Source organism: Mirounga angustirostris, unplaced genomic scaffold (assembly GCF_029215605.1).
Source record: "Mirounga angustirostris isolate CCGP_5_RB_7025 unplaced genomic scaffold, mMirAng1.0.hap1 SCAF_6, whole genome shotgun sequence".
Taxonomy (NCBI): domain Eukaryota; kingdom Metazoa; phylum Chordata; class Mammalia; order Carnivora; family Phocidae; genus Mirounga; species Mirounga angustirostris.
Genome location: NW_026991714.1, coordinates 111,095,655 through 111,122,247, shown reverse-complemented (window position 1 = coordinate 111,122,247; position 26,593 = coordinate 111,095,655). Strand labels below are relative to the sequence as shown.

General features: G+C 40.2%; 1 protein-coding gene across 1 annotated transcript; it reads right to left on the bottom strand.

Moving 5' to 3' along the window:
* Positions 1–366: 366 nt before the first annotated feature.
* On the bottom strand, positions 367–23,221 carry GHITM (growth hormone inducible transmembrane protein). Its single transcript, XM_045878226.3, has 9 exons — positions 23,082–23,221; positions 21,517–21,681; positions 20,389–20,488; positions 19,026–19,137; positions 18,501–18,642; positions 8,483–8,591; positions 2,861–3,049; positions 2,238–2,409; positions 367–966 (listed from the first exon to the last, which is right to left on the bottom strand). The coding sequence occupies exons 2-9, from the start codon at positions 21,643–21,645 to the stop codon at positions 882–884; spliced, it is 1,038 nt and encodes a 345-aa protein (XP_045734182.1). The 5' UTR covers positions 21,646–21,681; positions 23,082–23,221; the 3' UTR covers positions 367–881.
* Between the last annotated feature and the right edge of the window lie 3,372 nt (positions 23,222–26,593).

The following is a 26,593-nucleotide window of genomic DNA, read 5'->3' as shown; positions in this document are numbered from 1 at the left end:
AGGCAAGCGTGTATTCTATTCAATATTTCAATAAATATGCACAAAAATTCAGCAATTAGGAACACAGTGTTTGTGTATTTGAAAATGCAAGAGTTTTCATGCTTTGAATGTTTTATCCTGAGAAGAGTTTTAAGGATATTTTGTTCTATAAGGTTCAAAAATAAAATTTAAACATATATAACACATATCAGGAAATCTCCATACGATTAACATTCTGGACCATCCTAGCAATGTCAAACAATAAGAAGCCTAACAAAATAACACGTATGTTGTAAAGATAGCAATGAGAAAGAAAGGAACATCAGGAGAATGAATCACCTATATCTTTGTTTCATGCTCAGTGCTTTTAAGTTCAACAGACGAATGTAAAAACAGCAATTATTTATTTGTTTCCAAATAGCCAGACCCCTCTCACTGGCTCACCACCAATTACACAAGTGCTAAGTAGTCAAAGAAAGACTGCAGGTGACCCTTTGCTTCTCTCTGGTCCCTTTACCAAACCTCTACATCACTTATGACATTACTTGTTGATACGATATACAGCAAAACAGTTTGCTAATTTTCACTCAATCAAATACATTTTAAAATAGAATAAATTCTCACAACACAAACTTTAGTTTTCACATTCATTGCAACATTTATGAATTACTCAAACATGAGAACTGGAAATGCGTGTGCTTATGTGGAAGAGAACAACTGAATTTATTCTGCAGAAGATAAAGGAGACCTGAAGCATCACATCACAGGAACTGAAACATGATGACAAGTCTTATCTTCTAAACTTCAATGAAAGCTGCTTGTACAAATTATTTAATGAACACCTGTCCCTATTAAACAAGCAAGATATCTGATGTATTAAAGAAGTCAGAAGCTGAGGCTCTTCATTTCTTTCTGTTGCTTCCAGTTGCTAGAATACTGGCAACTCGCATAAATATATTTAAGGTATCCATGTAGATTCCCAGCATCCTGGAAAAGAAAATTATGGCCTGTTATAGATGATGTAATTCTAATAACAATGATAAAAACTATTTCTTAATCTAGAAAAGAGAAAGCAATACTGATTTATTTGTCATAGGTCTATGAAATGGAAATTTAAAAAAGATGCCAACACTAAGGAAACCCTAGACTAGACAACAGTCAAGATTTTTTCTGGCAGATTCATCTTCGAAATGTTAAAGGGCAATTTAAAAAATCATTATTCTATCCTCTGACACGCTCTTATGAGTGTAGTATCTTGAAAAAAAAAAAAAAAAAACCCTGGGTGATAGGCAATGAAATAATCAGGAAAAAACCAAAGAAACACCTTCACAAAAATGTGTTAGACACAAGTCTGACATTTTTAAATATAATACATCTCCTCAAGGCAACACCCCCTCCACCGCCAACCAACGAAAACTCACAAATCTGTGTTACGGCAGCATTTTAAAAAAACCATTACACTGATTTCAGTTTCAAGGAAAAAAAAGATTACTTTAAAAAATGTGACAGACAACTGAAACTCAAAAAAGTTGTTTAGATAAAACAAGCCACTTTGGTGGAGAGTCCAAGAAAAGGGAAAAGCATTATTATATAACAGTTGCACCATAAAACTAATCAACAAAATAGGCAAATAGTGATTTAACTGAATACCTAAATACTACACTTAGTTATGATCTAATCAAATGTTCTGTGGATACATAGCTTACTAAAGAGATAAAACAGATCAAACAGTAACAGAAATAAAATAGTACAATTCGACAAACCCATTGTGGTTATGTGATATGGTGACATCCTAATCCCTGTACCTGTAAATGTGACCTTATTTCAAAATAGGGTCTCTGCAAATGTAATTAAGATGTGAGTTAAGATGAGGTTAATACTGGAGTAGCGTCGGCCTCAATCCAAAATGACTGGAGATAGAGACAGACACATAGGACGAATGCTGTGAAGACAGAGGTAGAGATTGGGGTAATGTGTCTACAAGCCAAGGATGCCAAGGACTGCTGGCCAAAACAAGCAGCGAGAAGAGAAGCATGGAGCAGATTCTCTTAGAGCCCTCGGAAGGTATCAACCCTGATGACACCTTGATTTCAGACTTCTGGACTCCAGAACTTCAAGAGTATAAATTTCCATTGTTTAAACCATTCAGTTTGTAGTCTGTTACAGTAGCCCTAGGAAACTAATATAGCCATAAAATAAAATAGACCATAATAACACAAATGTCCTATTAACAAAGGAAAGACATTAAGACTACTTACGAATTGATGGGATCATATTTTTGAACTCCATACGCTGGTATTATTTCTGCACGCTTGATTACTTTCTGCGTATCATACAGAAGAAACATGCTGAAAACAACTAATCCACCATAAATTGCCACTGAGTACAAAGTGGCACCAGCCACAGTGGTAGGTGGAAGAAACATAGATCCTGGAAGGAAAAAAGACGAACTCCTCTATAATTGGATTTATGATTAACATTACTCAAAAAACAAAACAAAACAAAACAAAACAACCCTTCTTTTGGTGTACTGCACAGGTAAGAAAAGGACTGACTATATGCACTGTGTAATTTTATGCACATTCAGTTGCAAACCCATTATACTCATTCCTGCAATGGGTCACTTGCTCACATTACAGAAAGGCTCTTGCATCAAGAGCAATTTTCATGTTCTCTAGACCAACTTTTCCATTTTAGATGTATTTGGTAAAACCAAAATTCACAGTTTACCATGATGCCAAATAAGAAAATACACTCTAATTAGTGTTTCCCTTTTAAACTTTCAAAAGTGACTCTTAATTAAGTTCCCTCCTTTAGGATAACTAAGCACATCCATGATTTTAGGAAACCAAGAAGCAAGTATCAAAACCCAGCCGCTTACCCAGTGAGGATACAAAGACGAGACCCAGGCCCACTCCCAGGGGTGCCCCCATGTTCAGGAACTTCTCACTGGGCGCGCACATGGCCACGGCGGAGAGGCCGCCCACGATGCCCGCTGTGTACCACGCGGCTCTGATGAGAAGAGGCCCCCCTAGCATCGTCAGCGGAGCTACCACTGCGCCCAGCACACCTGGAGAAAGAGCAAGCAGGGAAGTAGTTACTAAATGACAACCAAAAAGAAAATGCCACTTCTACAGGCCATCTGAACATCGTACACCTGACTGTTCAACGACAGGACTACCAAGTCTCTCCCGTATGTAGGTAATACTACCCCTGAATTCCACAACCCAAACTTGCGGCGAGCCAAACTCGAAATCACAACACTATTCTTAAACTGTCTCAACTCAGAGTGCAAACACTAATCTAGATGTTTGAGTAACTTTATCAAATTTTATGTACTTCATTATCTGGATATGAGCCTACTGGTATATTCTTTGCAACAACAATGCTATATATAAGAATTGAGATTAAAAGGCTTGAAATGAGTAACTCAAGGTCAAACCTGTTGCTGCCAAGAGGGAACAAGGTGAACGAGAGAATGCTATAGGATGCTAATCCTAAGGAACTTCGACAGGCACTGCTGTTTCCTTATGGATAGGGAATGTCATCTCAGTTTGTGAACCGTAATTTTAGTTGTCAGGTATTCATAAACAAGTTCAGAAAAATTACTGTGAAAGGTATCAATAATTTAATTAGCAAACAAACTCCTTAATTCAAAAAATAAATCTTAGATAAGGCATTATATTTCAGTGGTGAGTAGAGTTAAGTTATCCTCTTATTAAAACATTAAATGTCCGTAGTTTAACTCATGGAATAGGCACAGCTATGGCCATACTATAATTTCAACACCAGTGTCTCTTTCGTGAAGAGTAACATTTCTAGATCAAGTAGAAAGATGTATCTCATGATAATGAACAATTAAAAATATCTTTTGCTGTAAGAAAGACAATGGATAAAAATTCCTCTAGGAATCTTTACATTTCTATTAGGATTCCCATCAGTTTTACAACTGATAGCAAAATTTTTAGCAAAAAAAAAAAAAAAAAAAAATCTATTTTTTTTTTTTTGCAGAAGCCAAGAAAAACCTTTACTCTCCAGCAGGCTTCCAACTTTATTCACCACAGGTAACTCCTTGTCCTGAAATTTGCATTAAGCCCCAGACAGAGGATCAAAGAGTGTCCTTCCTCCTCCCTTCCCTATACTGATGTGCCAGCTCATTGCTCCAGGTTCTCCTGACCCCATAAGCCACCAATGGCCGGGGACAGGACGTAGAGCTGGTACCAGGGAGGAAGGACGAGTGAGGCCTTGCCTCCCTCATGGCCTTTTCATAGCATCTCCGCCACCCCCACCCCGTGGCACCTGGGCCTCCCCTGGCTCTCCAGGGTCTGGCCTGGTGGTCCTGTTTTCCATGACCTGTCCCTCCAGTGGTCCTCTGTGTAGGCTGACCCTGTCAAAGACAGTTTCCCAGGTGGCCTTGACAGTCATGGTACAATCCTCTGGTTTTTCCGTTCTTCATGGCTAGGTTTATTGGAGATTCTATCTCTGGAGCTTTTATCACTGGGGGTCTGGCCCTTGGGTGGCTTAGTCTTCCAAAGATCCTGGCTACCATGCTCTCCCAGGTCTCATCCCAGATGCCACAGTCCTCTGAGAGGTCCAACACTCGTGGACTAGCTCTTTGGCAATCAGGCTGTGTGTGTTCTGGCCCTCTGAGAGACTTGTCCTCACAGAATGTGGGCACCTGAGTCCTGGCCTTTTCACAACAGTAGCCCCTAAGTTTGAGGCCTCTCTGGCGGGGGTGGGGGTGTGGTCCTCCAGGACTTTCTCATCAGCTGCGGGCAGATCCCTCCAAAGGTCTGTTCTCCAACATCTGGCTCTTTGGTGAGCCTGTCTGTTCTCTAAGGCCAGGTTTTCTGATGGTGTGGGAAGCTGTAGTCCAGCCTTCCTGTAGCTTTAGCAAAACTTTTAAGGAGATTATCAGAGATTTTTCAATGATATTTTTTCATAAAAATCTTAAATGGTAATAGATGTTTGCTGCTTAAGGACATACCAATTACAAAACTAACAAGGATAGCTCAACATTATATTGTGAATCAAACTGGCATTCATCCAACTGGCACAGCCACTATGGAAAAGTACGGATGTTCCTCAAAAAATTAAAACTATAACTACCATATGATTCAACAATCCCACTTCTGAGTTTATAATCAAAAGAATTGAAATCAGGATCTCAGAGATGACTGTGCTCCCGGCAGCATTGCTCATAGTCTCCAAGATGCAAAAACCAAATTGTCCTTCAATGGATGAATGGGTAAAGATGATGTGGTGTATAAACAAAATGGAGTAATACTCAGCTATAAAAAAGAATGAAATCTTGCCATTTTTGACAACATGAATGGACCCCGAGGGCATTATGCTAAGTGAAATATGAGAAAGACAAGTATCATATGATCTCAATTATATTAGGAATCTAAAAAAGTCAAACTCAGAGAAACATTAGAGTGGGGGTTACCAGGGGTAGAGGTGTGGGGGAAATGAGGAGATATTGGTCAAAGTGTATAAATTTCCAGTTATAAGATGAATAAATTTGAAGACCTAATGTACAGCATGGTGATTACAGCTAATCCTGCATCATATACTTGAATGTTGCTAACAGAATAGATTTTAAATGTTCTCACCACAAAAAAATGGTAAATATGGAAGTGTTAGCTAATGCTATGGTGGTAATCATTTTGCAATATATAAATGTATCAAATCAACCAGTTACACATCTTGAAATTTATATGATGTTATTTGTCAATTATATCCTAATAAAGCTGGGGAGAAAACACAATTAGAATAGTTTTCCAACGATCATTTCAGTAATTCCTGCACACTTAGTCCTAAGACCACAGCTGTGTCGACACAGTGCTAAACATTTGGATGAAAAATGAAAATGGAATGCACTGGGATGTTAATACTGGTCAAAAGTTAACTCTGATGTCCCTTTAATACTGTGAGGGAATGCCCTTCGGTCATCCAAACCCCCTTCAGGTCTCATCTCAATCATACCAGTGAAAGAAAAGAGTGGACAGAGGGCTGGACTTGAAGAAATAAGGGTGTTCAGTTTTGACTGTGGCACCTGCCAGTGTGACCTCACACAGCCTCCACTTCCTCATCCATGAAATGGAAATGCTAATGCCTGCCTGCACAGCTTCTCAAGATACAGACGAAATATAAAGCAAAAACTGGCATTCATGCTGTACAGGGAAGGGTTACCAGAACAGGCCTAAGGTCATCTTTACAAAGACTTGCTTGCAGGGCTGGTCCTTGGCTACTTAAAAACTTGGCAGATGAAGCATTCTGTAACTGGGAGGGTTAGAATGCTTGTGAAAACAATGTGAGTTATGCTGAAAGCCTGCTTTCCTTCTGGAAATCCGTATTTTGGTAGTTGCTATGAAGGTGCTTACATGATCAGTCCTTAATAAAAACCCTCAGGCACCAAGTCTCTAATGGGCTTCTATCTCTCTGCTCTTTTCACTTCCTTGATAAGTCCCCTCAAAGAAAGGAGGGAGCACTGAAGGCCCATGGATGAATTTCTCCAGACTCTGCCTGTATTTTTTCCCCTTGCAGATGCTATCATGTGTCCTTTTATTGTAACAAACCTTAGCTCTGAGTACAACTATATGCCGAGTCCTAGGACTCCTAAAAAAACACTAAATGAATGAATGGTTGGTCTTGGGGACCCCCTCCAACACATAAAATACTTTGACCCAAGTAATTTATATACTGTAATAATACCAGATTAAGTTTTCTAAGCAACCCAAATAGCCCTTATTCTAAACTCAAACTACATAGCTATTTTAATTTAATTCAGTAAGTCACTAAGTATCTACTATTTATCAGAGATAAAAACACTGAACCTGTTTTCTCAAGTAACTCAGTGTCTAAAATGGGAAACGTGCAGAACTCCATTCTCTGGGTAAGACACTAATGCTAAACTCAGATGGTGAGGTTTTTGGTGTTTTAATGCAAGGGTACATACTCAAGAGAAAAAAAAAAGTTCTGTATACTACTATGATATGTACTTGTTCTAAAGCAGAATAATCCTTAAATAGATGGCACTCAGAGATATTACATTTTATAGAAGTACACGTTGTATCTTGAATAATTTTTTTCTTAAAAGCAGGTTATTGGTACTGGAAGATAATGGACCACCTCCCTCAATCACAAGGATTTTATCCTGTAAAGCCCCACGGAGAATATCTACGGTTGAATAACCTCACACCTAACAGAAGAGACTTGATAACCAAGGTTGTCAAGTCATGCTGTCTCATATTTACCAAAACAAAAATAGCACATAAAGAATGTAAATGACATAGTTCATACCAGAAATTTGTTGTACTGGATGCCAAATACCTAATTTCCATTTACTAACCTATGTTAGAAACACTTCACAGTCTGTTTCCCTAGAAGTTTCAGGGAAATGCTTACAAAATTTGTCTTGTTTTATTTAAGTAAATAAACGAATAAAAAGCAGAAACAGACCCGTAAAGACAGAGAACTGATGGTTGCCAGAGGGGAGGTAGCGGGGTGTACAAAATGGGTGAAGGGGAGTGGGAGATACAGGCTTCCAGTTACGGAATGAAGTCACAAGAGTAAAAGGCACAACACAGGGCACACAGTCAGTGATACTGTAATAGTGCTGTGTGGTGACAGATGGTAGCTACACTTGTGGGGAGTATAGCAAAACGTATAGGGAAGCTGAATCACTATGTTGTACACCGGCAACTACTGTAACATTGTGTCAACTATACTCAAAAAACAAATTAGAAAAAATAAAATGTCTTGTTTTGTGGTAGAGAACATGTATCTAAGTACTTTTGTTTCTGGGCCTAGCTGGCTCTTTGTTCAACCCACAGACAGAGACTATCCCGGGATACCTGAGATGGAAAACACTTGATCTAAAGTATTTGTGTCTCCAAAATTAAGGGGTGGTATCACAACATGTACCTATAAAAGGATATTACAACTGTCCTACAATACCACAGGTGGACAGCCTCTGCCCTGCCCACTGTAACTTCGTGCTAAACCTATCTAAATAATGACCCAGCTAACTGTATCAGACACAAATGTACATTTCCAAAGATCTTTTTTACTATATTCTCTCTTCCAATGCTCTACTGCAAAATCCTCTACTCCTATTTTCTTACTGCATCCTTTTCTTCTCCACCCTCATTTTCAAATTTTTCTAAAAATACACAACAAAAACAATTCTTAAGTAATGTGTATCAGGTTTGAAACCCTCCCAGGAGTAGACAAAATACATAAAGGAAATCTCTACATATACTAGACTATCACAGGAGGCCAAATGTAATACTGGGGATGTCCATGATCTTAGTATCAGATCATTTTTCAGAGTAGAGGTCTGGTAATAAACAATCACATGAGTATGAAAAACTGTAAGTGTTTTCTAAACATAAGGTTTTATTAAATTATGCACAAGTCATTTACAATTGTGAAGAGCCACCAAAAAAAAAAAAATAGTAATGAAGTTATTAAATAAAAATTTAAAATTAGAACATACCAGAATGTAGTAACCAAGCAACATGCTTTGGGACTGGGCTCTGGTCATATGGTATTGATCGTACCATCATTCCAGCTCCAATCATGGCTGCAAAGGTTGCACCAATTGTCTGAAAGACACATATTACTGAGAAAAATCAATCCTTATACAACAACAAAGTAGAAGCCCACAAGTTCCAAGTTCAGCTAGTCCTTCCAAAAAAACCTTGTTTAAAAAGATTAAGGAAAATGAACTGATCCTAGTAGGGGGCAAGAGTGCCCCCTACTGTCACACAAAGCTTTGCAGACACCTTCAAGTGAGTTAAGTTGAGCTTTGATACCACCATCTTTTAAAGTTTATTCTTGCTAGACAGAGAATAAACCTCTTTAAGAATCCCAAAATAGGGACGCCTAGGTGGCTCAGTTGGTTAAGCGTCTGCCTCTTAGTTTTGGCTAAGTTCATGATCTTAGAGTCATGAGATCGAGCCCCACGTCTGGCTCTGAGCTCAGCATGGAGTCTGCTTGGGATTCTCTCTCCCCCTCTGCCCCCACCCCCGGCATGCCCCCGCCCCCCCAGCTCATGCACACATGCTCCACCACTCTCACGCTCTCTCTCTCAAATCAATCAATCAATCTTGGGGTGCCTGTGTGGCTCAGTTGGTTAAGCATCAGGTCATGATTTCAGGTCCTGGGATTGAGTCCCACCTCTGGCTCCCTCCCCAACTCGTTCTCTCTCAAATAAATAAAATCTTTAAATATATAAATCTTAAAAAAGAATTCCGAAATAATTTTTATTTATTTTGTATAGCACAGACAGCATTTTAAAAAATTAATCATGATATACCAATTAGAATATATATGTATTACATTGCCTTGAACTCCATCATTTGCTAAATAAAAATCTAAAAAACAGAAGCACATGGAAAAGAGTAAGATTCTACTTCTCTATCCTCTTAGTTTTCTGGCTGACTTGGTCCTCCATCCCTTTTCTTTGCCTTAGATTGCCATATTAGTTTTAACACTTAAATATTCCTTGTGTGTATAAGAAAGACATGCACATAATAGAAAAAGATGATAATGAATCTTTAGGAAACTTGAAGTAGAAAGTGCAAAGTTGCAGCTCTTGTACAAAATAGCAGATATTTTGTAGCCCAACTACTCAAAGATCAATTGAATATGAACGCTTTTTTAACGCCTTTGCTTAGTCACTAATGTGTGTGTGTGACATACCAGGCCTGCCTAACTCCTCTGCATTATGTCTGACCCACGACATGTGAATGTTCAACCTCTGACGTAAAGCACAGATAGAGACAGAACAGCTGTTTTTGCTGAGAATGGGAAAGCCTTTGCTCCTATTAATATAAATTAGCACACGGAGTTCTACTCTATCATTTTCTAATGGAAAAATAATTACTAAAAACCACTTCATACATTTCTTCGTACTTCATACAGTTGCAAGGCATTTGCAGGGTATTTATCACAATTGTGTTTTTTTTCTTTTAAGGTCCTTCATGTTCATGACCCAGCTGTATTTTCTGCCTTTTACCTTTCCATACTCTACACACTCCAGCTACACTGAAATGGTGGGGATGCAAACACACCCCCATCTCATGTCTCTTTACTTCTGGTTCATTTTGCCTAAGAATACCTCTTTTCTATCTGGTTGACTTATTCAAGGATTACCTCCTCACCTGGGAAGTTTTTCTGGGAGGGACACTGACTGCCACGAGCAGTGTCAGAAGCCTCTTCTCTGTTCCAAAATCACTTAGTACCAACTTTGACATTATTTCTAGGTCTGTCACCCCAAAAAGCTTCATCTTCATCTCTGTAGCACTTGCCTGAGGCTTTCCAAACTAGTTCAGCAGCCCTAACAGCAGGTGAGAGTGATCTTATGTCCACAGGAAGTTGAGAATATGGCCCAAGCACAAAACTTCTTTGACATCTTATTTTAGGGGCTAAACTCTTTTGTGTATTTTAATTTTTCTCTTGTAGCCATGGTGTTTTGTTAAAAGGCCTTGTTTTATATTCTCTACCTGATAAAAACTTACATTCCTGGTGAGAATGCACCATGCTTATTCTGTGCCCTCTTGGACTTCTGGGTTAGGAGATTGGTAACACGCATCTGAAGTATATTGAAGTGTCCAAACGGCCATGATATTCTAAATGGTCTTCCTTTGGAAAGTACAGTGGAAATATGACAGTTTTGGAAGTTGGATGGAAGTTGGTTAGATCTGGTTACCGAAGGGAAATCTGTAGGGTATAAACTCTCCCATACCCCTTCCCTTCCATTCTCAAACTCATAGTTCACGTTCTTACAATCCTTCGTTTCAGATTTTGCAAAGCCACGGCTGGCATACTTGCTTCTTGTCTCTTCCATTTGAGTTCTTAGAACTGAGCAGGCAGCCTGATGTGGGACTCAATCCCAGGACCCTGGGATCATGATCTGAGCCGAAGGCAGACGCTTAATCACTGAGCCACCCAGGCGTCCCTCGATCTCCACTCTTGACACTATTGCAAAGCCAGTTTTATCGCCAAGTCTTTTTTTTTTTAAAGGTTTTATTTGAGAGTGAGCAAGTGAGAGAGACAGCACTAGCAGAAGGACAGCAAGAGGCAGATTCCCCACTGAGCAGTTCTTAGAACTCAAATGCAAAAAATATTTTTGCTGTTTCAGTATCTGCAATGGCCTCTGCCTACTTAGGCACTTTCCTCAGTGTGGCAATCAAACATTCTTTTTCTAAATGTGTCTTCTTCACACTCTAGACCTCAAATCCTCAAACTCCACTCTTTTTTTCTTTTTTTAAAGATTTTTATTTATTTGAGACAGAGATAGGTACAGAAATAGCGAGAGAGAGTACGAGCAGGGAGAAGAGGGAGAAGCAGGCTCCCCACTGAGCAGGGAGCCTGATGTGGGACTCGATCCCAGGACCCCGGGATCATGACCTGAGCTAAAGGCAGATGAATAACCACTGAGCCACCCAGGCACCCCTTGATCTCCACTCTTCACACTATTGCAAAGCCAGTTTTATCTCAAAGTTTTTTTTTTTTTTTTTTTAAGATTTTATTTATTTGAGAGTGAGCAAGTGAGAGAAAGACAGGATGAGCAGAGGGAGAGTGAGAGGCAGACTCCCCACTGAGCAGGGAGTCCAAGGCTGGGCTCAATCCCAGGACACTGGGATCATATGTGAAGCCAGTTTTAATGACTACCTCTTCTCCTTTGCTCAAGCTGTTCTGCAAACCTAGACTACCTTATTCCTCTCCTACAATAAAAAAAAATGCTAGCCTCGAACACTTCTGATGAAATAAATGTCTCTTGCACGGACCTTCACTACTAGTCCAAGACAAAAACAGTCTTTCTTTCGTTTTTTTTTTTTTTAATTTTTATTTTATAATTTTAATTTTTTTTTAATTTTATTATGTTAGTCATCATACATCATTGGTTTTTGATGTGGTGATCCACGATCCATTGTTTTTGTGTAACACCCAGTGCTCCATGCAGTACATGCCCTCCTTAATACCCATCACCGGGCTAACCAATCCCCCCTCCCCCCTCCCCTCTAAAACGCTGTTTGTTTCTCAGAGTCCATAGTCTCTCATGGTTCATCTCTCCCTCCAATTCCCACCCCCATTTTTCCCTTCCTTCTCCTAATGTCCTCCATACTATTCCTTATGTTCCACAAATAAGTGAAACCATATGATAATTGACTTTCTCTGCTTGACTTATTTCACTTAGCATAATCTCCTCCAGTCCCATCCTTGTTGATGTAAAAGTTGGGTATTCATCCTTTCTGATGGCTGAGTAATATTCCATTGTATATATGGACCACATCTTTATCCACTCATCTGTTGGAAGGGCACCTCGGCTCTTTCCACAGTTTGGCTATTGTGGACATTGCTGCTATGAACATTGGGGAGCATATGGCCCTTCTTTTCACTACATCTGTGTCTTTGGGGTAAATACCCAGTAGTGCAATTGCTGGGTCATAAGGAAGCTCTATTTTTAAATTTTTGAGGAACCTCCACACTGTTTTCCAAAGTAGCTGTACCAACTTGAATTCCCATCAACAGTGTAAGAGGGTTCCCCTTTCTCCACAACCTCTCCAACATTTGTTGTTTCTTTCCCTGTCCATTTTGGCCATTCTAACTGGTGTAAGGTGGTAACTCAATGTGGTTTTGATTTGGATTTCCCTGATGGCTAATGATGATGAACACTTTTTCATGTGTCTGTTAGCCATTTGTATACAGTCTTCTTCAGAGAAGTGTCTTTTCGTATCTTCTGCCCGCTTTTTGACTTGTTTTTTCGGTGTTGAGTTTGAGAAATTCTTTATAGATCTTGGATATCAGCCCTTTATCTGTAGTGTCATTTGCAAATATCTTCTCCCATTCTGTGGGTTGCCTCTTTGTTTTGTTGACTGTTTCCTTTGCTGTGCAGAAGCTTTTTATCTCGATGAAGTCCCAAAAGTTCTTTTTTTTTTTTTTTTTTAATAGCCTTACAGATGATGTTTTATTTTAGGTCAAGAGGCACTGCATGCACTACATATCTCCCTGTGTGTGCCCACTGCCCTGGTTCCTGGGTCACTCTAAGGAGATTGTTTCCAGTATCAAGGACAAATCAACTCTTTCCAAAAGTTCATTTTTGCTTTTGTTTCACTAGCTTTTGGAGATGTATCTTGAAAGAAGTTGCTGTGGCCGATGTCAAAGAGATTACTGCCTATGTTCTCCTCTAGGATTTGGATGGATTCCTGTCTCACATTGAGGTCTTTCATCCACTTTCAGTTTATCTTTGTGAATGGTGTTAGAGAATGGTTGAGTTTCATTCTTCTGCATGTGGCTGTCCAATTTTCCCAGCACCATTTATTGAAGAGACTGTCTTTTTTCCATTGCATGTTTTTTCCTGCTTTGTCAGATTATTTGACCATAGAGTTGAGGGTCCATATTTGGGTTCTCTATTCTGTTCCATTGGTCTACATGTCTGTTTTTGTGCCAGTACCATGGTGTCTTGGTGATCACAGCTTTGTAATATAGCTTGAAATCGGGCAACGTGATGCCCCCAGCTTTGTTTTTCTTTTTCAACATTTCCTTGGCGATTTGGGGTCTTTTCTGATTCCATACAAATTTTAGGATTGTTTCTTCCAGCACTTTGAAAAATGTCATTGGAATTTTGATCGGGATGGCACTGAAGGTATAGATTGCTCTGGGTAGCATAGACATTTTAACAATGTTTATTCTTCTGATCCATGAGCATGGAATATTTTTCCATCTTTTTGTGTCTTCTTCAATCTTTCATGAACGTTTTGTAGTTCCTAGAGTATAGATCCTTTACCTCTTTGGTTAGGTTTATTCTGAGATATCTTATGCTTTTTGGTGCTATTGTAAATGGAATCGTTTCTCTAATTTCTCTTTCTACAGTTGCGTTGTTAGTGTATAAGAAAGCAACTGATTTCTGTGCATTGATTTTGTATCCTGCCACATTACTGAATTGCTGGATGAGTTCTAGTAATTTGGGGGGTGGAGTCTTTTGGGTTTTCCACATAAAGTTATCATGTCGTCTGCGAAAAGAAAGAGTTTGACTTCTTCTTTGCCAATCTGAATACCTTTTATTTCTTTTTGTTCCCTGATTGCTGTTGCTAGGACTTCTAGTACTATGTTGAACAACAGTGGCCAGAGTGGGCATCCTTGACGTGTTCCTGATCTTAAGGGAAAGGCTCTCAGCTTTTCCCCATTGAGGATGATATTCACTGTGGGTTTTTCATAGATGGATTTTATGAACTTGAGGAATATTCCCTCTATCCCTATATTCTGAAGAGTTTTAATCAGGAAAGGATGTTGTATTTTGTCAGATGCTATTTCTGCATCAATTGAGAGGACCATATGGTTCTTCTCCCTCCTCTTATTAATGTGTTCTATCACATTGATTGATTTGCCAATGTTGAACCACCCTTGCGTCCCGGGGATAAATCCCACTTGGTCGTGGTGGATGATCCTTTTAATGTATTGTTGGATCCTTTTAGCTAAGATTTTGTTGAGGATTTTGGAATCCATATTCATGAGGGATATCGGTCTGAAATTCTCCTTTTTGATGGGGTCTTTGCCTGGTTTGGGGATTAAGGTAATGCTGGACTCATAGAATGAGTTTGGAAGTTTTTCTTCTGTTTCTATTTTTTAAAACAGCTTCAGTAGAATAGGTATTATTTCTTCTTTGAATGTTTGGTAGAATTCCCCAGGGAATCCATCAGGCCCTGGACTCTTGTTTTTTGGAGGGTTTTTTTATCTCTGCTTCAATCTCGTTACTGGTTATTGGCCTATTCAGGTTGTCAATTTCTTCCTGTTTCAGTCTTGGCAGCTTATAGGTTTCCAGGAAGGCCTCCATTTCATCCAGATTGCTCAGTTTATTGGCATATAGTTGTTGATAATAATTTCTAATAATTGTTTCTATTTCCTTGGTGTTGGTCGTGATCTCTCCCCTTTCATTCATAATTTTATTAATTTGGGTCCTTTCTCTTTTCTTTTGGATAAGTCTGGCCAGTGGTTTCTCGATCTTATCAATTCTTTCAAAGAACCAACTTCTAGTTTCGTTGATCTGATCTACTGTGTTTCTGGTTTCTTATTCATTGATTTCTGCTCTAATTTTAACTATTTCTCTTCAAATGTGTGGCCTAGGCTTTGTTTGTTGCTTTTTCTGTAGTTCTTTAAGTTGTAGAGTTTAGTTGGTGAATTCGGGATTTTTCTATTTTTTTGAGCGAGGCTTGGATGGCTATGTATTTCCCCCTTAGGACCGCCTTTGCAGTATCCCATAGGTTTTGGACCGATGTGTTTTTGTTCTCATTGATTTCCATAAATTGTTTAAGTTCTTCTTTGATTTCCTGGTTGACCCAAACATTCTTGAGCAGAGTGGTCTTTAGCTTCCAAGTGTTTGAATTTCTGCCAATTTTTTCTTGTGATTGAGTTCCAGTTTTAGAGCACTGTGGTCTGAGAATATGCAGGGAATAATCTCAATCTTTTGGTATCGGTTAAGACCTGATTTGTGACCCAGTATGTGGTCTATTCTGGAGAAAGTTCCATGCTCGCTAGAGAAGAATGAGTATTCTGTTTTAGGGTGGAATGTTCTGTAAATATCTATGACGTCCATCTGGTCCAATGTATCATTCAAAGCTCTTGTTTCCTTGTTGATTTTCTGCTTAGATGATCTGTCCATTGCTGAGAGTGGAGTATTGAGGTCTCCTACAATTAACGTTTTGTTATCAATAGGACTCTTTATTTTGGTTAACAGTTGGCTCATGTAGATGGCTGCTCACATGTTGGGGGCATAGATATTTACAATTGTTAGATCTTCTTGTTGGACAGACCCTTTAAGAACGATATAGTGTCCTGTGTCTCTAATTACAGACTTTAGTTTAAAATCTAATTTGTCTGATATAAGAATTGCTACCCCAGCTTTCTTTTGAGGTCTGCTGGCATGGAAGATGGATCTCCATCCCTTCACTTTCAGTCTGGATGTATCTTTAGCTTCAAAATGAGTCTCTTGTAGACAGCATATGGATGGGTCCTGTCTTTTTATCCAATCTGCAACCCTGTGCCGTTTTATGGGAGCATTTAGGCCATTGACGTTGAGGGTGATTACTGAAAGATATGAATTGTCATCATGTTGACTGTGAAGACGTTTCTATAGATTGTCCCTGTAAATTTCTGTTGTATATCACTCTTGGGGTCTTTCTCCTTTTATAGAACCCCCCTTAATATTTCTTGCAGGGCCGGCTTAGTGGTCACATATTCTTTCAGTTTCTGCCAGTCGTGGAAGCTCTACATCTCTCCATCCATTCTAAATGAAAGCCTTGCCGGATAAAGTATTCTTGGCTTCACGTTCTTCTCATTTAGTACCCTGAAAATGTCTTGCCAGGCCTTTCTGGCTTGCCAGGTCTCTGTGGATAGGTCTGACGTTATTCTGATGTTCCTCCCTCGGTACGTAAGGAATCTCTTCCCCTTTACTGCCCTTAAGGTGGTTTCCTTGCTTCTAAGATTTGCAAGTTTTACTATTACATGCCGAGGGGTTGGCCTGTTTTCCTTATCTTGGGAGGGGTCCTCTCTGCCTCTAGGACGTGAATGTTTGGTTCATTCCCCAGATTAGGGAAGTTCTCAGCTACGATTTGCTCAAATACATCTTCTAGCCCTCTCTCTCTCTCCACTCCCTCCAGGATTCCAATTACTCTGACACTGGAACACTTCACGGTGTCACTTCTCTGATTCTATTTTCATGGATTCGGAGTTGTTTTTCCCTGGCCTCCTCTTTTCCCTTTTTATCTATTATATTGTCTTCCAGGTCGCTTATTCGCTCTTCTGCCTCACTTACCCTAGCTGTTAGATTATCTAGATTGGATTGGATCTCATTGATAGCATTTTTAAGTTCTGCCAATTCACCTTTCATCCCTGCCCTTAGAGACTCTATGTTGCCATTAATTGATTTCTCCATTCTAGCCATTGTCTTCACAATTGCTAGCCTGAATTCCATCTCCGACATCTTGGTTATATCTGCATCCATTTGTAAATCTGCAGTGTAAGTCATAATCTCTGAGTCTTTTCTATTTTGGGGGCTCCTCCTCCTAGTCATTCGGTTGATGGGTGTTGGAGGGAATGTAGAGAGTCCAAATTATTGACCAGAACCCAAGCAAGATGCATCTGTTTTCTTGGGACCTTAGGTTTGCTGGCCTCTTGTTCTCCCAGCCTGTCTTCTGGGGGAGGGGCCTGCTGCGCTGTTACTCAGGCATCCCTGTTTGGGCGGAGTTGCCCTGCCCCCCTGTGGCAGGGAATGGGCTCAGCGGGATCAGTCTTTGGGGCTTTTGTTTGCTGGTGGCTTTCCGTGTCTCTTCCGCAAGTCAGAGCAGAAGAGACCATTTCCAACCCTCTGTCTCAGAGCAGAGACACTGCAGTCTGTTCTTCAGTGAGCTCTCTGGGCCACACTGTCTCAGTTTCTGTCTGTGCTGCTATAAACTGCAGCGTCCTGAGTTATGCGCCCCTCCGCAGCACCCCCAGTCCTGCCTCCAGGTCAGGGCACGTCTCTGCCCTTTGTGCTTCTAAAACCGCCAGCCGCTCCCAGTTCGCCTGGGCCAACGCGGCCACTCCGGGTTTCCGCCCCGGGGGCTGCCCTGAAGTCCTTTCCCCCGCCGCTACCGGTCTGCAAGTCTGTGCCCGCACAGCGTGCGAGGCTATCGCTCCGAGCAGTGTAGGATCCCCACGGCCAGGCACCCTCCCGCTGCCGTTTATCCTCCGATATCTGCCGGCAGAATCACGGCTCCCCGCTTTGTACCTCAAAACCAACCACTTGTGATATTCTGTTTGTAGAAATCCCGATCTTCTTACCTCTCAGGCTGGTTTTGTGGGTGCTCAGAGTGGTCTGGTAGATATCCAGCTCAATTCCGGGGACCAGTTGAAATAGGGTCCCCTACTCCTCTGCCATCTTTCCCCCCTCCTTCCAAAAACAGTCTTTCAACTGATTTTACACTTTCTACTTCTTATTGTACACATTCTTTACCACTTACTCAAGCTCATTTCTTCAACCAGACAGCAAAAAATAGCTACTACTTTAAAAATTTTTTTTTTTTTTTTGTATCTGGCAAAATAACAAATGCTCAAGAAACACAGAATATAAAACCTTACACAGGGTTAAGAAAGTTCAAAGTGTTAGCAACAAATATTTTCCACTGACTTCTAAGATGGTTTTGCATTTGCTGCCTCCCCCGTCCTTTATTAACTAAATTGCCATAAAACACAGGCTACTGGATCTCTGCTGTTAGGTAAGTAGGATATTCCTGTAAGTATGGTTTTCAACCCTCTGTCACTATTTAAATACATACTCAACAAAGAGTAATTCCCAATTTACCTCAGAATGTAATTCCTACTTTGTCTCACTTGCACTATTACTTCATAGATTTGAACAACTTGTTCAATATAGTAAGGGATTCACTTCCATTTAATACCCCTCTCCCAATATTTTTTGTCTAATCTTTTGGTATTTAGTGAAAAAGGAAAACAAAAACAAGCTGACTTACCACCCAAGAGCCTCTCATCATGAAGTTCATGAGAACAGGAGTTCTGCTCACTGCTAGGGCGGACAAAGCTGTTAAGCCAATACTCCCTGCTAAGTACATATAGGTAGAATGAATTCTATCCTTCACATACTGAGGCCAAATTCTGTAAGAAGCACAACATGGTTAACTTATGGAAATATGGATATAAATTTTGGTTAAATCATTCATAGCTGGGAAACTTTGGGAAATACTAATTTATTGCTCTAATCTTATCTCATTTATTATGGAAATAATGATGCATACATTGGAGTTATCATAAAAATTAAATGATTTAAAACATAAGCACTTGGCACATATACAAAGCAACACATTACCTCAGTAAAAGATTTTTATTTAAGTTTGAATAGATGCCAAGAGATTTTGTTTTTAGTCAAGTATATTTCTACAGTTAGAAGATGTAAAACATTCCAAAAGTGGCAAAGGAGAAGGATGAAAACAAAACTGGAACCTTGAAGACTGGGAAATGTTTGGGAATGATATACTTACACAGCCTTTTCAATAGCTCCAATCTCATTAGACATTCCCAAGCCATAGTAGCACAATGCTCCAAGACCAACAGCAGCCCCTCCAGCAATAAACCATCTTCCCATCTGATCAACTGGAAAACACAGGAGGAAATGCACATTAATACAGTCATGTCTTGACTAAATTAAAATGCTGACGGTAAGCCCTTTCTAATATTTGTATGAAGAAAATCAAACTATATACCATAGTCCTTTGTAACAACCATAATTAGAACAAATGGGGATATAAGCAGCTTCAACATTAGGGACCAGTAAAAAAGGACACTGCTAAAACATAGGTGTAATAATACAAAAAGGATCAGACTTGATTAGCCTCTAGTTTCACACCAAAGAAATTTAAGGAGGCAGTGTATCTGTAGATGTGGGGATACTTCTGTAATACATATTATTTTATTCCTAAGAATCTGGGTAATGTTCTCATGATGCTCTTAGAAAGAAAAAGATGAAAAAGAAATGTTAATAGTCATACCACAGTGTATAAAGTGCCATTAAACGAAGATGATACTTGATGTAGACAAAGAAAAAAAGGAACCAAAAATGTAATCAGTGTTAATGCAGCAGAATCAAGGGAGAGGGTACCCTAAAGTAAGAGCAAGAGAAAGAAACAACCTACTCTTAATTGGATGCATCTTACTCCTTTTAGTTTGAGTTTGTCACTAAGACTATTACTATGCTATAGCTGTATGTTTCATGTAATTTATTTTTTTAGGGCAAAATTACTAATCAGAAAGAAATGCCTGGAGGGATACGGATTACAGCTCTTTCCCATTATAATATATTGACACTTTGTAAGGTCATTAACCAGCAATAGTGTTCTATGAATAGATCTGGGTAGATTAACGATCTTGTTAAACTTGCCAAGCTGAAATCCAAATGAACTTCATTAAGGTACTGTTTCCAGGGAGCCCATATATGAACAACCAATTAAGAAGAACAGGTAGGCTTTCATTAGTATCTGTTTTAGTGATTTTTCTCTTGACCTAAAACATACATAAATATTATATGCTTGAATGAAGATTCTATGCAACTTCAACTGAACTCCCTTAACAGATTATATCTTTAATACCATGGCATATTAACTACTAATCCTTTCTTTAAAAAAATGGTAAAAGTAAAATTTTCTCTGGAAGAAATATGATTGGGAACCAATGAACCCAGTGTGAAGTATCAATCTTTTCTGCGTCATGAGATCCTGAAGAATGATTGCCTCTCTTCCCAGAAAATGCTCACATACATAAGTTTGCACATATTTTTAGAAGGCTGTTCATGGACTTCTTAAAACATATTCACATACTCCAGTTCAAAAACCAAAGACTGCTGCCTACTTTTAAATATTTTTTCCACTGACGGTTCCATTGCTGCCTCCTTAAGTTCTTGGCCAGTTTTCCCACGCCGGATCCCAACTCTTGTCTTGGTGGCATATTGCTGATATACACAAAAACAAAGACACACGATACATACAGCAAAACAGAATGCTATTAATAAAATATAATTAAATCTCATTACACTAGAAAACTGTATATAACTTGGTACTTTCTATGTATGTAGTTTCACTATAAAGGTCTGTTAGCCAATCTAAAAAATTAAATGTAAACCCTACCTACCTGTGGTCTATCTTTAAAATGATTCACTTAAATTCTTAGTTTATAACCTAACTTCTTAAAGTTTCAGAATAATTATTTCATAAACTACAGATTTATATCTCTAGAATCATATTTTAAACACTAACTTTAAAAAAACATGCATTCATTAAGTATTAGCTACATTTTTTTTTCCATCTGGGAAATGGGCTCAAGAAAGTTACCTTTCCTTAACATAAAGTCACCTTTCCTTAACATAAAGTCAAAGGGAAGGATGATTACTACCTCTTTTTTTTAGCTTTTTCAAAAGCAGAAGTTAATTCATGAGGAAAACAGCTGTCTCTTCTAGCTTATATATATATTTCCTTATCTACCTCACATTTCAAAATTTATACTTCTAATTTGAATGCTGGAGAAATCTATTATAAAAATAATGGGTGTCTCTCTAACCTGATGGATTTTACCACTCTTTACTCTTTAATCAAGAGCTGAAATGACATTTTTAGTAACTTATTAATAAGCTACTGACCAAATGTTAATATTCCTGGGTTCTTAAGCTTTTGACTACAGGCTCCACAATCTCTTTGTTGTACCATATAATTCTCAATCTCACACAAATCACTGTAAGTTCTCTGAATGAAACTCCTAAAGCTGTAAGTAAAGAGAAAGTTATAGGAGCTCTGTCTTCCATATGTGATAAGGAGGAACAGAATGGCACAAAACTAACAGGGAGAAAGAGCTGATGTGGGACATTATCAGGGATAACTGTTTCAGTAAATCACTAATGGTAGAACAGGGAGCTTCATACAGTCAAAAAAAAGGTTCCAGTGCACAAAGAGAGGGACACAATGTAAGATATCAGATTATCCTTACGCGGCTGGGTGTTAAGAGCCATTGATTCTTCGTGATGGAATTCTTCACAATTGGGGAGGCCTTGGTGAAAGCTGGTTGGAAAACCCTGGAAGGGAGTGTCCGGAGACACACAAGTCTTGCGGCCAGCATGGTGGTGCACCAGGTTTACCAAGCAGATCTGAAATGCTATTTGAGACACAGACAAAAAATAACCCATTAACCAACTGAGGGAATAACACAGAAAAGATGCGGAGACACAGAAGGGCCCAGCAATCATATTTTAGTAGAAAAATGGAGTTTTAAAAAATGTTAATGATGAATTGTCGGCTTATTCCTTGTTAGTCCAAGAAATCCACCCCACAGAATCCAATATGGGATGATCACCAAAATAGAACTGAATCCCAGTTCGAACAATATGGTGTATGACTCCATATAAGTTATGCATCTAATACAAAGTAGGTGTTAGTATCTTAAGACAATTGCAGTGTGTGTGATGGCTTTTATAAATGTGGTTTTAAGCATTCCATGGGACAATTTAAAACAAGACTCTGTATAACTTTTGAGCAGAAGAAAAATGTCATCCAAGGAAGAGATGAGTAACTCTTCAAGGTCATGCTACACTGTAAGGTTTCACATCAACAGTAATAAAATATTTAAATTTCTGCTAAACATGCCAAATATTACTTCCCTTCAAAATGTGATAAAAATACTCAAGACACTGAAACCACCTGGGATGCATCTCTGGTCCTTAATGATTTAACCTCTAGGAATGGGACCCAGGAATGTTTTACCTAGCACCCCCAAAGCTAAGAAACCTTGCTAAAAAAATACCTATCAAACTGTACTTCCAGCTCTCCCACTGAATCTATAATGGTTGTACAACACTGAGAAAATACCGAGACCTTCCACTACTTTCACGCCATTACATCATCTCAGCCTGTTGGCGGTTTATATTCCCCGGTACTCAACACATCGACTGGGAACGAGGCCCCGCTGAGTGGCCTCCATGTCGCGCAACAGAACAAAGTGGAAATCTTGTTTCTGCCACATTCCAGAAGTGGCCTCGTGACTGTCTGCCCTCTGAGACTCAGATGTGTTAGCTATAAAATGGGTAAAGTATGACGACCCCATACGCTTCCGCAAGCATTGATGCGCTCAAGCTCCTGGTCCCCCGAGAAAGTCCACCCAGCTCTCCAGACTCGGTTGAGAATTCGGCAGGAAGCCTCCAGTCTCCCAAAGTCAACGCATAACCCCACCACACCCCCGCTCCAGCACCCCCTTATCTGAGAGGGCTGCGGCCGTGCGGCCCAGCCGCTGGGTGATTCAGCACCTCTGTCCGAGGGAGAAGAGGACAGCGGGGGCGAGCCCCCGCCCGCCTGCCCCAGGCCCCGCCGCCGCCGCCCTCTTTCACGCGATCACCCGCAGGACGATGACCCTAACGCGCCACCAAACTGTGGCACCGCCAGGCTGTGACGCAGCAAGCAGCGCCGCCGCCTTCAGCCCTCCTCGGATGCACCCAGCGGCCCCGCGAAGCCGGCCGTCAGGACAGTGGATATCCGGTGCCAGAAGGCCCGGAGTAGCCATACCTCAGTCCCTGGTCACCTCAACCACACAGTTACCCTTCCGGGCCGGCGAAACGCAAACGCGTACACCTGGCTAGACCTCCGCCCGCTCCTTACTGTCTCTGCGCGCGCAGTTTCCCTTAACCCCTGAGTGACGCAACATCCGGAGAATCGTCAAACACTAGGGTCACCCAATCAGGAGCAGATCTCTGACGGAAGGGCTGGCGCGGTAGGGAGGAGGGGTTCCGGGCTGGAGGGGCGGGGCCGGTAGTGAATTGTCGGAAGCGTCATAGTCAGCGTCCATTTTGGCTATGGGCAGCGAAGGTACTTCTGCCATGTTAGCTATGGGTAGCGGAGCTAGTTTTCGTTTTTGTTTCAAAAATTTCACTAGCGGCCGTTACAAAAATCACGTAAAAATTGAAAAAGAATATTAAATGTGTGAGAGCTAAAAATTATTCCGTCGCCCTTTTCTTTTCTCATGTTGCTTTTTTTTTTCCTTCTCAAGAATGTTTTGTGAGATGAACAGTGTGCCAAACGTGGTAGTTTCAGAGTGGAGCCAATCGGTTCTGACGCCTAAGGTTGGCTCATGAAATCTAGGAAAGGGTCTAAATCACACAAGGTCACTCGCCAGATTTTGGCAGGTTTAACCCCCATTGCTCTGACCTCCCACGACACATTTTCAGGCTTAGTTTATACATGCGTAACAGGCATGATACGACAGCCTCCGCCTCTTACCTTGAAGACTGTGAAAATGTTTTCATTACACGTAATTTGTAAAGTGAAAAGCCATTTCTCGTCTATACGACAGAGGTTTTGTTTTGTTTTTCTTTCACTCTTTTATCCATTACACAAATATTTGCTGAGTCTCACTTTGTACCAAGCCCTGAACTAGGATGTATACAAATGAATAAAACACAACCAATACTGTTGTTTGGACAAAACAAAGTCCTTGCCCTTACGGTATTGACTTTCTGGTGGGGACAAAAAACAGACAAAATGTTTGGTGGTGATAAGTACTATGGAGAAAAATAAAGCTGCATAAAGCCTTAGATGGGTGCTATTTTAGATAAGATGATTAACACGTAAAATTCATGAGCCTTATCTCCTCAGCTATTGTTAATTGTGATTTATGATGATCCTCTAACCATGTAAATCTTGACAAACATAAAGGTTTACATTTTATGTAGGTAATAAAACAGTTTGGCAGCACACAGTTTTAGTTTCTTTACTCTGAAAATGTAGAGAAATCTGTCACTTAAGATAGTGAACAGGTCAAGCAAGATCAATTTAATCTTTAGATCTTCACCCAATTTGATTAGCTAGCAAATGGGTTCTTTGTTTAGCTACCTTAGTGTTTTTTTTCTCCCTACAGCTTCTGTTATCAGCAAAGAGAAGAGATTCACAACACAGTACCTGAATAAACAATATACCTTTTTAAGTGATTTGTAAGATTTTTTTAAAGATTTTATTTATTTGAGAGAGGGAGAGAGAGCCAGCACGAGCAGGAGGAGGGGCAGAGGGAGAGGGAGAAGCAGGCTCCCTGCTGAGCAGGGAACCTGACCTGCTCTATCCCAGGACCCCGATTAAGAACTGAGCTGAAGGCAGACACTTAACTGAGTGAGCCACCCAGGCGATTTATAAGATTCTTATTAATTAAAGCTTATTCTCTTTATAAAGGAAAATAAATTTCTGATTGCATATTTTCATAAGTATGGGGTTTGTATTGTTCCACAGATGTCAAATATTTTGAAAAAGGAGTGTTACCTGGTCACATCATTGGGAAGATACACTCAGTGTGGGGTGGGGAGAGATTTCATTGACTGGAAACTAGTTAGGAATTTATTGCAATTGTTCAAGCAAAAGGTGTTGAAGGCTGGAATTAAGTGAGTAGAGGGACAGAGAGGGGGTTTATGACAGAGATATATGACCAAGGAGGAATTTACAGGATTTATTGGCTGATTGAATATAGCTGGTAAGGATGAGGGAGGCACCCACGATAATCCATGTGTTCTGAATTGAGTGAAATTGGGTGGATAATTACACCATTAATTTAAAGATCGGATACAGAAAGAGATACAGATGTAGGGGAAGTAGGTAAGTAAAAATATTGAGACGGAAACTGAAGGACTGAAGGACTCCATGAGAACATGTTTTTGCTTCTTTTCCTGCTTCTATTCTTGCTAGGACCTGCACCCTCACCCCACTTTACACATGCCTCATAATATCCTCCTTGTAAGGGACAAGGAGTTAATGATTTCTTTAGAATAGATAACATCTAAGGAAGGACAAGGTGAGAATAGCTGGACAAAGCTATCATATGGATATTCCAGACCACCAGCGCTAGACATCTAAATGCCAAGGCCCCCTGGCTCCAATAAATAACACCTGGGCCCTCATCTTTGTTCTAATCAGTTCCTGAGGGGACACGTATACAGACCACCCTCCTCAATAAAAACCCCCAGATCCTGAACAAAGACAAGACTCATGATCCTTTCCTTTCTGAGTCTGCCAGACACTCCCTCTGTATCTGCTTTCTCTGTATCTTCCATAAGCTCTCTCTCACTTCCTGCTGGCTCACATTTGATTTCCATCCTAAGAGAAGCCAAGGACCCTCCTGGCTGGTCCTGCAGGCCCCCTCTAGATCCCTGGACCCTGCCTGCCAGTATCAATATGAAGTGTTAAATTGTAAGTTCTCTGCTTCTAAGGCCTTGGAGCATAGGACAGAAAACAGAAAAAGACATGAATCATGCATCCTAATGCTGTATATCCACCACTGTTTTTATTGAAGCCTGCTGACTGGTTCCTTATCCTCCACCTGCTGGCTAAATGGAAAGTGCTGGGTTATAGATGAGAAAAATCAGAAGCAAGGACTGAAGAAAAAATATTTCTTTTTAGTTAAAATAAATGCCCCCACCCTGCCCCACTAAACTTTTCCATCAGGAGATGTGGGGTGCGTGAAAGAGAGTTGAAAGGGGAGTTTTTGAAGGTTTTACCATTGCCCTCCCCAGTGTGCTCACTGTATCTCCCAACAAAGGGAAGGTGCTTCTGCCTGAAAGGTTGGTAATGTTTGTGAACATGGGGGGCCAACTGGTAGCTTGTTAAGTGGCAGAAAACAAAGCAAGTGGGAAGGAATCAAGATCTTCCCCTCCTCTTTTTCCTTGGATTTAAAATTTGCCATGTCAGATTCCTAGAATCCCTGAGACCTGGATAAACCCAAGAATGTACCTGTGAGTGTGGGCTAGGTTGTTTGCACCCTTTAAGACACTGCTCAGTAGTGAGGCAGTCACTTTCCAGAAATATGTTCAGATGGGCACAACAGACTATGGTGTGTGCTAAACAACAGAGCCAGCATCTCTCTGAGTAAGAGATCAAACTGTGCCAACCTCAACCGAAGAAAAATGAAGCCATAGCTAAGAAGGAACTGCTTCCTCTGGGTTCTGCTGAAAGCATTACCAGGGAGCTTGTACATTGACCAGAAAGTAGAGTGGAGAAATAGAAAGCAGTCCACACCTGTTTCCTCTTGTTTAATGTAATGT

Excerpts from the sequence above, each read along its gene's own strand:
- GHITM (XM_045878226.3), bottom strand. The coding sequence starts at position 21,645 with ATGCTGGCCGCAAGACTTGTGTGTCTCCGGACACTCCCTTCCAGGGTT. Across the intron at positions 18,643-19,025 it reads GGAGCTATTGAAAAGGCTGT|AATTTGGCCTCAGTATGTGA; the intron begins GTAAGTATATCA and ends TGCTTCTTACAG. Across the intron at positions 3,050-8,482 it reads TGCTTGGTTACTACATTCTG|GTGTGCTGGGCGCAGTGGTA; the intron begins GTATGTTCTAAT and ends CTCTTTCTCCAG.